At 38.8% G+C, this 10743-nt stretch overlaps 2 protein-coding genes across 2 annotated transcripts; both read right to left on the bottom strand.

The window, feature by feature from the left end:
- Nucleotides 1–957: 957 nt before the first annotated feature.
- il26 (interleukin 26) lies at nucleotides 958–2923 on the bottom strand. The gene is made up of 5 exons (XM_037538056.1): nucleotides 2756–2923; nucleotides 2561–2617; nucleotides 2057–2197; nucleotides 1207–1281; nucleotides 958–1071 (listed from the first exon to the last, which is right to left on the bottom strand). Exons 1-5 carry the CDS (start codon nucleotides 2921–2923, stop codon nucleotides 958–960), a joined length of 555 nt encoding a protein of 184 aa, XP_037393953.1.
- Nucleotides 2924–8709: 5786 nt separating this feature from the next.
- il22 (interleukin 22) lies at nucleotides 8710–10659 on the bottom strand. Its single transcript, XM_037542887.1, has 5 exons — nucleotides 10380–10659; nucleotides 10208–10273; nucleotides 9976–10119; nucleotides 9804–9878; nucleotides 8710–9191 (listed from the first exon to the last, which is right to left on the bottom strand). Exons 1-5 carry the CDS (start codon nucleotides 10527–10529, stop codon nucleotides 9105–9107), a joined length of 522 nt encoding a protein of 173 aa, XP_037398784.1. The 5' UTR covers nucleotides 10530–10659; the 3' UTR covers nucleotides 8710–9104.
- Between the last annotated feature and the right edge of the window lie 84 nt (nucleotides 10660–10743).

The following is a 10743-nucleotide window of genomic DNA, read 5'->3' as shown; positions in this document are numbered from 1 at the left end:
ACTTTCCACCTTCCCCCAATTTGGTCATTGGTAATTCACACCTGCAGGATCTCTTCTGCATGGGCTGAGAGCTTCCTCTTTTCAGATAACAGAAAAGACAACAGAAGGCTGTGGCATCACCGGTGTGTGAACCCATGAGTTTCTGATGACTAAGCAGTTGCACCACTCTGGAGCCAAAGTTATTGAAAGTTTTGTGTCCAAGAAAGAATGAAGAGTATCCTTGTGTTCAGGCATTTCTGAGCTTAGATAAAGAGCAGTCACTCCTGCTTACATAGTTTTACTTAGAGTCACAGTGTACTAAAATTGTAGAGACTAAAAATTGTGTTGTTAACCCCTTACCAAGCCATGAACCTGCCGGTTGGCCCAAAGTTTTATTACACCCTTCGGTAATCTAAGAAAAGCTCTGTTAGTTTGCATTTAAGTCCCTGTAGTTACTGATTAAGACTTAGAAATAAAAATGAAATAATCCTGGAATGTTAAGGGGTTAAACATTTTGATATGATTTTTGTTTATGCTGTGTGAAATGTCACAGCTCCTGACTGGCACAGCTGTCTAACTGCCTGTTCATCAAGAGATTTTGAGCTCAAATCCAGTGATGTCACAGCCCTCCTCTCAACCTGGGGGTGTAGAATGACATGTCATGTCACAGTCTGAAGGTGTATGTCTCAGTGACCAAATTCAAGTCAGGAAATTGAGGAAACTAATATTAAAATTTTAAGTTGACTGTTGTTTTTTTTTGTTTTTTTTTTACAGTGAAATGTCACTCACTGGATAGTAATGGATAGTGAAGGTATAGTTGCAACAAGATATTGTTTGTATTGATGAGGTATTATGTCCGAATTGGGGCTACAGCAATTTTCACAGTTCTAATTAATGTGCATCTTAGTATGAAGTACACAAACTGATGGCTGAGCTACAGTTTACGTGTTACATGTGTGTATATGTTTTCCTTTGTCTTCAAGGAGACCTCAGGTGTTTGTATGGCAGAGATTTTTTGCCTATATAAAAACTGATCCATTCCAGTACTATCTGAAAATCTCCTGCTGCCCTCCACAGCTCATCTGCACTCAGCTGCCAAAGACAAAAGCACACAGTTGTTCATATATCTCCATTGTTGTGGCTGCACAAAGTCTAAGGAAATGAATGAATAAATAAATTGATGCATTGTTGCTATGAAATTGAATGCGACAAAAGGACTTTTCTTACCATTTTGAATCGTTCTTCCATGTTCTTTATCGTCTCCCTTGTGTTGCGAGTAAGTGTTACTTGACCACGATCCTTCTAATGGGTCAACAAATAAGCCATTGTCAATAACCATACAGCACACTTATTAAAGCTATTAAAAATAATAAGCTACACAGTGTCCTCTGCATATGTACAGTACTGTGCAATAATCATTTATTCACTTTTCAGTCAAAACAGCCATTAGTTGTAAGTTAGGATATTAAATATACAGTAACTGCCTAGCATAAGGAAGGTGAAAGGAAGGTGAAAGGAAAAAAACATGAAAAAGTAGGAGTTTCCAAAACTGGAATTCAAAACAGAGTGGGAAAATGGGACTCCTAACAACCACGCAAGACCTGGCAGACCACCAGAACTGTCTCTATCAGATAAACAGCGTGAGAGGAGAAAATCAAGCTCCACTTTTGTTGGATCATGAGAAGCAGAAAATGCAACCAACTCCTGAGACTGAACTTTGGATGTGTGGAAAAACATCACTGCAGATTTCTTTAAGAAAAAGTGAGAGAAAAGAATAGAAGCTGTAATAAAGGCAAAGATTGGACATTCTTATATTTTTAAGTATATTTCTGCTTTTTCTGCACTTAATGACTGATTTGACGTGACATTGAATAAATGAAGAGTGATATCTGGCTTTGGCACAGTACTGTATGTACATGCATCTGTTATTCACTGGCATATAATTACTGTGGTTATTTTTATTCACATAGAAGATAAGGAAGCAGTACTATTTATAGCAGTTACTCCCTTCTATGTATCAGTTATTGGTTAGCTGCATTACAACTCTGCAATCTTGCAGAGGAGAACAAGTACTCACACAGCGCTCCATGCTGTCTTTTAATGTATTGAAGGCGTGGGTGAAGCTCTTAGGATCCTTTGTTTCACTGTTCCACAGCTTCTTGAACACATGATCCTCGAAGATTTCCAGAATCTTGTTGATGTCAGCGACGTTCATCTTCTGTTCATTATAATTTAGACCAAAGTGTTTCACGAGTGCACTACTACCACCCACTTGAATTCATACGAACTAATGCATTTACTCTCGTAACCTCTTAACCTCAATCTTCCCAGTGTCCATTCTGTATACTTGTAACTTAATAATAACTCAATCATTTGGCATATATTTACATGGTTATTGAATAGTCAGCTTTGGGATCTGTTTTACAGGTTATGTTAGAGAACTACAATGTAAATAATAATAAAAAAAACATGGTGTTTTTTTAACCTTGTTAAAAACCAAATGGCCTAATGCCCCTTACATATATATTCTGTAACCCTCAAAAAAACTCTTTATCATTGGATTTCAACACATTATGCTTACCTTAATGTAGACTTTAGGTACATATCGTTGTTTTCTGTTCTGTTCATTGTTGACATTCTGGAGAAAAAAAATCATCAGTTATGCAGTGAGCACTGATTCATCATAGACCGTCTTTCATTTCTCTCTCTCTCTCTCTCTCTCTCTCTCTGTCTCTCTTCTCTTTACACACTTGTCAGTGGTCTTTCCTCTACTTACTGGCAAAGATCTGCTGATGTCCTTTAAAGTATTCATCATATCATTGATCATTTTCGGACGGATGCACCTGGCCAAGCAGTCCACCTGGGCATCCCTCCTGTTCTTCGCACCTGGGCAGGTGTGTATGAGGGCAGCTAAGGCCAGGAGGGTCAAGATCGTCCAGCGCATCATGACAGAGTAGTGCTGAGCAGAGTTTAGCCTAAGTCGTGTGACCAGCACACAGTGGTGACTGAGGCAGGTGATGTTTCATGGCTTTTATAGGCTCAGCCTCTGGGGCCTGGAGAATTCCCACCACTCTGCTTTTCTACTGCTGACGGTGTCTCTGTGTTGCGCCCCTGGCGTTCATGCGCTCATTACCAGAGTGAAAGAATGTAGGTTAGATTGCGCATGAACTTGTGTTTGTGCTCGCGCTCCAGTGCAACCCACATTTCCTGCTCACAATGGAGCACGTTTACAGTGCTCATCATTTAGATTAAAGACACACTGGAAAAGGATGAGTATGTGTGTGTGTGTGTGTGTGTGTGTGTGTGTGTATCTATATGTTATATATATATGTAAATGTATATATATATATATATATATATATATGCTTACATTTAATAAATAAATAAATACTTGTGATCTTTAATTTCATCATTTTAAAATGTAAATAATTACTACTATTTTACATAAAAATATTTTTTTATAGCATAGTGATATGTTAATCCTATATCATATGTAATTGTGTATTAATTGTATGTTGACTGAATATAGGAGATTTCTGGAAACAAATTGTTTGGAATATATTTGCATATTTACATATCCATGGATATCTGTCTCTCTTTTATAAGTAAAATTGCACTCTTTTCATCTTTTACCTTCCAGATTTTCAAATTCACTGCATTAATAATCCATCGCCATTCAGCAATAATCCATTCTTTTCAGCAAGATAATGATAGTAAGATAGTAAGATGTTGTGCTATGTAACATGTAAAATGTATGTGCTTTTGGTAAAAACCTTGCAGCTCTTTTACTCTATAAAGTATGGACTGATATGATGATACATAACTGTAAAATTGTGCTGATTTCAGTGCTGCTGAAGAGATTTGGTGTCACATGCCGTGTGCTGCTGATTCACCCCTTTATTCTGGAACAGGTCTGTGAGCTTTAGTGCTCCTCCAAGCTCACCCTGCCCATTAAACTAATGTTATTGCTATCATTTACTGAAATACATTCAGCCAAGTGATTGTGTAATCCAGCTTCTGCCATCTTCTTAAACCAGGTCACCCACCCACCAGACTGAGCTTCACCTGACCCAGATAGACAACTTACCGACAGGGTTCCAACCAGAGCCTTCTTCCAAAGACGTAGAAAGTATGAGTCAGTGGGGTGTGAGAGGAGCCTGTGCTCTAACAGAGCTCTAACAAAACATGGTGTTTGTATTCGACAGTGACCGCATCAAGGTGGGCTGATGAACATGGTCCATAACTGCTCCGAGAGGGCAGGACACACAACTGCTGGGTTTTGAAGGCCGAATAATTCAAGGACTTCAAGCAGAGTATTTTGTGATTTGAAATTTGTGCATTTTATTCATGAGTTAGCGCTTTATTTGACATTTTTTGGGACATTAGAAGCATGAAACCACACGCTTTTGATGTTAGATTTTTTTCCATTTGTGCAAAAAAAAAGTGTTTACACAAACAGAACGAACGATAGGAGTCGTCTGAGAAACTCCCTTTGAGAATATGTCGACAGTAAATCAGTTGCATTTCGTATTGAGGTAATGACGTCTATATGCTGATTTTACTCAATTTTAACCGAATGAAAATAAAGGTCATAAGAAAAATCAAATAATTTTAGTATATTTCAGCACATTACACCATTCCTTTTTGCCCAAACCTCTTTAGATCTGCTGTCATTCTGATATTTCTAATAGACTAGATCAGCTGCATGATGAAGCAGAGAGAGGATGTATCAATATCAGTGGTGTCAATCAAAAACATGACATTTAAAGTTTATGTTCCCACGTCTCTGAGACACTTTTTGTTTATTGTATGAAGTGATGAAAAACGGCAGGGGGAAATTATGGGGAGCTTCCCCAAACTCAACCAAGGAAAGAATTATTATCATATTGAGTCTTTTTTAGTGCCATAATGTGCTCCTTTGATGCCCAGTGTGATGTAATGGGTGAAATGCCGAAAACATGATTCCAAGCAGCGGTCTGGAGTTTTACCTACCCTTTGAAGGAAGGTAGGAAGAATGGACTTAAAACACTGTATTGAGTTCCAGCAGGGGCACAAGCCAAAAATAGCTGAATATATTAAAAACATAATTAGTTTACTATTTCAGCTGCGGGTTTTTTTCAAAACTCTTCCAGGACTTGTTCTGCCATAGTCAGGCATGACTATATTTCATCATCCTGGGCTTTTTTTACTCTCACACAGTCCAGGAAGTTTACCTTGCTCAGGTGTCAAGTGAGGTGTTGTCTTTCTGTTCTCTGATTGGGCGGCTGCTGTAGTGGAATCCACACTGCTGCAGCTCTATTGTCCACTGTGTCTAAAAAGGGAATTACACAACTTTTGCCACTGAGCACCGTGCTGCCTCACAGGCCGTCAGTGTCTGGACAAGCATGCAGGGCAAGTTTCTGTTCACAACACTGGGAAAACCAATAAAGCTTAACTGTGTAGCATGGAAACTCCATAAAGGCCACAGTGTCCAAATGTGACTAAATCCACTAATGAATTGACAAAATTAATCATTTTATCAATAAAATATTATGGCAGCAATAGTATCTCAGTCAGTATATTGTACATGACTACATATGGTCTGTCATTAGCAGCAGAGACCCTAAGAATGACTCTACAATGACTATTACAGACGTTTCTGTAATCACCATTTAACATGGAGACAAAATCGCTATGAATAAAGTCATCTTTTTATAAAATAAAACCATCTAAACTTTATTAAAGTTTCAAAACATAATTCACTTCCCAGTCCCTATAAACCACACATGTAAAATTGCCAGAATGTTAGAACCATGATCACATGTACTAATGACTACCTGTTCAAATTGAATCGGAAGATAGTGAAGTAAACATTCATTCCACATAAGTACATAAGTGCACACCAATTTTGAAGTACACCAGGGGAAAAAACACAGACCATTTATAGTTCTTTTACTAAGGCTGCTTTTCCACTACCACCTCAACCAAAATCAGACTTAGTTTGCAGAAAGAATGACTCATACGCACCATTTTGATATGACATCTGCGCTGTAAAAAATACCAAATATATTGTAAAATTACAGTAAATCACCAATAAGTCACAGGACGCCGTTTTATTTTATTTTATTTTTTTTTATTATCGGCTTTTATCTCTGGGGTCATCTCAAACAAATTGTCTGTGCTGAGAAAATCCACAACAAACACCACCATCAGCATCGCATTGTAGAGGCCTGTGACAGCATAAAAAATAAAATAAAACAGTGTCCTGTGACTTTTGACATCTATATACAGGGTGAGTCAAAAGTCACAGGACACTGTTTTATTTTATTTTATTTTATTTTTTTATTTTTATTTATATATATATATATATATATATATATATATATATATATATATATATATATATATATAAACTTTAAAATGTTTGTCTTTTTAACTCTAAGTTGCTGTCATGTCCCATTAATCTGTGCAGCTTGATGTCAACCTCACAGTAATGTGTACAAAAATGAGGGGATTTCACAGTAATATAATGAACGAGGACACATGCAAGACTATTCACTTATTACTTGAATCTTGGTTTTAGGCATTAGTTCTGCATCTAGCAGTAAACAGGTTGCTTATATTGCAGATGTCCAGTAGGACATCATGTCATGCTTTACTTACATTTGGGCAGCTTTCATTTTCCATATTTCTGTCTTTCTCTGTACACTATGAGTACTTCATCAGACATTTTTATACATCTGCTATGAGACATTTACTACGAAGCGGTATCTAAGGGTTACATATAGAACCCCAGGTTAACCCAGGTGGTGAGGGTACAGTGCCTCAGCCACACTGAACGTGGTCTGAAGAGATCGGTTTGCTGATATTGTGGTCAAAGTAGGTGAAGTGATTTCACATTTGCTTTGTGTCACTCCTTAGATGGATTTAAAGCAAGTGTGGAGCATGCTTCTGTATTATTTTGGCCATGCTGGTACTTGTTTTGCGATTTTTTTTCACCGTGTAATTGAGGTCAGGATATTTTTTTAGCCAGTCTTGTCTTTGAAGGAAGTGAATCCACTGTTTATCTAATGTGTATCTAATCACTCTATTTTTGGCTTCTGGAAATTTCCTGGAGATACATTGCTGTTTGTAAATAAATAGTAGGCCTATGCAGGGCGCTTCATAAGTCCCAGCAGATTGCAAAAGAAGTAGTTCAAATAGGCTCGCAGTTCCTTGTTCCTGAAGCTCAAGCACACAACAAACTTCCAAACTCATCAATCTCTACAGCACTAAATCAACATGTAAATATTGTTCTCAATGGATAATACAATGGATAACATAATTATATTAAATGATTATTTTTAAGTTATAATAGCTTCTGATGGCACTCTGTGCTCCATTAATAAAGCGGTCATTCATGATGTTTGACTGGGCATTTGACACATTTATACAGTTTCTTGCTTTCATTCAGGTCATAGCGATAGAAAGAGAGCTGCTGAATCCTTAGCTGTTCCGGAGCATGTAAGTAAGTAAGTAAGTAAGTAAACATTTATTTATATAGCACTTTTCTAAGCACAGCTACAAAGTGCTTCACAAACAACAAGTACTAAAAATAGAATGATAAAACAAAACAGATACATATAACTATAAAAACAGTACAGCTACATTCATAAACAACATAAAACTGACATAAAACCATAAAAACAATGCAGCACTATCCAATAAATAACAAAAGCATCACCTGTGACCAAAAGCTAATGAATAGAGATGCGTTTTGAGTCTTCCTTTAAAAATGTCCTTTGATTCAGCTAGTCTAACATCCAAAGGCAGAGCATTCCACAACTTGGGGGCATACACAGAAAAAGCACAATCTCCCTTTCGTTTCCGTTTTGTCCTAGGGACCACTAAGAGCCCCTGACTAGATGACCTTAGTGATCTGGTACTAGGATACGGTGATAATAATTCTGAAATATATTTTGGCACATCACCGTGCACCGCCTGGTATGTTAAAACCAAAATTTTGAACTGAATTCTAAAAACAACAGGCAACCAATGCAGAGATGCCAGTACAGGGGTAATATGCTCCCTTCTTTCAGTCCCGGTAAGTACCCGGGCAGCTGCATTCTGTATAGCCTTGTGATGTTAGCCGATCATCAATTTTTAAATCTTAATGATCTTTACCAACTTTATGGCCAGCAACTGATGTCCACATCTGCTTGGCCGACAGAGTAATTAAGCTATTATACTTTTGATGTTTATAAAATGAGGCGCAATAAAATGATGAACTGTGAATATAAATGTGCTTCTCTTTATACTGATTGATAATCATGGCCTCCGGGTTCACTTGATTAAAAGAAATGAGGTCAGATTTGTAATATAAAACATTTCTGTTGGAATAAAGCCTCATATCTCCAAAATGGTGGCTTTACAGGAAAAGGAAAAGACATTATTAACTTGTAAGGAAAGTAAATGTAACACATAGCATATGTATTATAAATATAATAGATTGCTTCCCAAGTCATTGTGGATCTGTTCATTTAACACAGCGTTAAGGGCGGCTGGTGTTTTCAGATTTCAGATTCAAAGGGTGGGGAAGAAAAGGCCAAAAAAGGAAGTAAAAGGTTTTTGCATGACAGTGAAACTTTAACCTCACTTTTTTTCATCATCAAACACATTAAAGCACATTAGATCTCTTTAAAATGCTTTTATTGAATTTATGACATACCAGTGCCAATCTGCATATAAATAAATATAAAACATTCATCGCATCAATAACATTTGTAGAAGTGCAGTTTTAAATAAGGCAATATTAAAGAATACAAATTTCAATATTAAAATAAAAAAGAGAGTAAAAATGCTTTTATAATGCATTTACATTCCAGTGCCCTGGCTCTGGACTTTGACTCCAAGCCAGGTATATATTTCTGTGGCCTCTTGTTAGGCCTTACAATGACTTGCAACAGTGCAGGCACACACTGTGTGAGTGTACTGTCTGTAAAAACTCAAGCATTTAGTCATAATATATAATAAATAGACAAAATAAATATCAAACAAATAAATAACAATTTGCATGTTAAATATTAAAACAGCAATGTTTCAAAAAACACTTTTTGGGGTCAGAAATAAGGCAGAGCATATTGAACAGTAAGCTGCTCCTCGAAGCTTCAGGCCTGGGGTTTGCAGGTCTCGTAGAGGTAGTGGAAGAGGATATCAGTCTCTCCTATTGCCTTGTTGTGGGCTGTAGCATTACTCTGAAAAAAAGAGAGCAGGGTTAGTTCTGTAGAATCACATACTTGAATGAACCTCCTAAACTCCAGGCTTATTATTCAGTTTTTCACCTTTAAACTGGCTATTCAGTAAATACTTGATAGCTAATGTGAAGTTTATATTTCCGCATTTTTAAGCACAGCAGCCCAAATTTTCATGATGAACTGATCAATAGAAATGGTCTAAAATGACTTGGGACAGAAATCTCATTACGCTGGCCAACATTGAGAGTAAAGTGCATTCTCCTGTAACATTATCATCTTGGAGATACCTGTTTTTTTTTTTTGTTTTGGACAGTGACGGTACGCAAGTTAAGTAGATAAGAGGGTAAAGAACTGAATGTGCTCGCTCTTAGGCTTAGGCTAAGAGTTTTCAGCCTAACCACGGACAGTAATGTTGGCTTACTTCTAATAGAAGCTCACAGACAGAAGCTGAAGAAAACAGCAGCATCAGCCCATTGACTTCCATTATACTTGTTATCAGAGTGGCTTTTCCGCTCTCTTGTAAGTTGAAATTACTGTCCATGGTGCTCGACCATTCGCTACTGATGCAACAGACAGGGGTGAGGCTGTAAAACAGGCTTTAAAGATATCTACCTTGTACATCTGTCCAGCCAGCTGCAGGTTCTCTGTGAAGCTCTGAAAGTGCTCATGGCCAGCCAGGTTGGAGCGCTGCAGGAAAAGAGAGTAAGCATGTAAGGCTCATGCGTCTGGTACGAGAGGTCAGGGAATCGGACAGGTGACAGGTTTGTGCGCTGCGGCTACTCACACAGTGAGGCTCCAGGTCTCTGGCCACTCTGCGCAGCTCATGCCTGACCAGGTCCATCCGAGAATAGCTGCCGGTGACCTGGTGCAGGATATGGTTCAGGTAGTACTCGAGGATCTTGACGTTCCCGCAGCACATTGTCCCATCCTGGACAACACACACATGCAGTTAGTACCATGTACCCACATGCAGTCATAGCCAAACACACATACTGTAGCCTCCCTTGCGCACTTACTTTCATCTTCTCGCTCGGGATCCTGGGGATCAGCCGCGTCTCGTGGTCTTTGTCTTGCGCCCTTGCCTGTGTGCGCCAGAAGACACTCATAAACATGCATGCAGACACAGGCACTTTAAAGTCTGGCCATTTCTAGCGCAGTTGTATCCTCGCTGCTCCCCACAGTACTTACGTCCTTGCACATGGTGAAGAGGTTGTTCCAGGTCTCGGAGCTGTCCAGCGGGGGGGAGCGAGGGGGATGGCGCAGCGGGCGCGGGCTGGCAGCGCTCAGCGCGAGGCAGGAGAGCAGCGAGAGGAGCGCGAGGAGGTTCTTCATCATCATCTCGAGCGAGTCTGGCTCCGAACCTGAACCTGAGAGTGCTTTTTGGATGTGCTGGCTGGATCTCCCGGCTTGCGCTTTATAGTCGCGCAGATGTGGTCTCGCTAATGCTACGTCACAGGTGTGATGTCACCTCCAGTACCTGAGTTATCAGGTCAATGCGACTGACTCACATTATCACTGTGGAAGTCACGTTATTGGGTTGGGAAATTCGCGA

This window comes from Pygocentrus nattereri, chromosome 1, assembly GCF_015220715.1.
Source record: "Pygocentrus nattereri isolate fPygNat1 chromosome 1, fPygNat1.pri, whole genome shotgun sequence".
NCBI classification, from domain to species: domain Eukaryota; kingdom Metazoa; phylum Chordata; class Actinopteri; order Characiformes; family Serrasalmidae; genus Pygocentrus; species Pygocentrus nattereri.
The sequence above is the reverse complement of the archived record's forward strand: the minus strand, read 5'-3'. Positions and strand labels throughout refer to the sequence as shown.

What these genes read in the sequence shown, in the direction of transcription:
- il26 (XM_037538056.1), bottom strand. Translation starts at nt 2,923, where the DNA reads ATGCGCTGGACGATCTTGACCCTCCTGGCCTTAGCTGCCCTCATACAC. An exon ending in ACATCAGCAGATCTTTGCCA is followed by an intron (nt 2,618 to 2,755) that starts GTAAGTAGAGGA and finishes TTTTTTCTCCAG; the next exon opens with AATGTCAACAATGAACAGAA. An exon ending in AAGACAGCATGGAGCGCTGT is followed by an intron (nt 1,282 to 2,056) that starts GTGAGTACTTGT and finishes TTGACCCATTAG; the next exon opens with AAGGATCGTGGTCAAGTAAC.
- il22 (XM_037542887.1), bottom strand. Translation starts at nt 10,529, where the DNA reads ATGATGATGAAGAACCTCCTCGCGCTCCTCTCGCTGCTCTCCTGCCTC. An exon ending in TCTTCACCATGTGCAAGGAC is followed by an intron (nt 10,274 to 10,379) that starts GTAAGTACTGTG and finishes TGGCGCACACAG; the next exon opens with GCAAGGGCGCAAGACAAAGA. An exon ending in TCCCGAGCGAGAAGATGAAA is followed by an intron (nt 10,120 to 10,207) that starts GTAAGTGCGCAA and finishes TGTGTTGTCCAG; the next exon opens with GATGGGACAATGTGCTGCGG.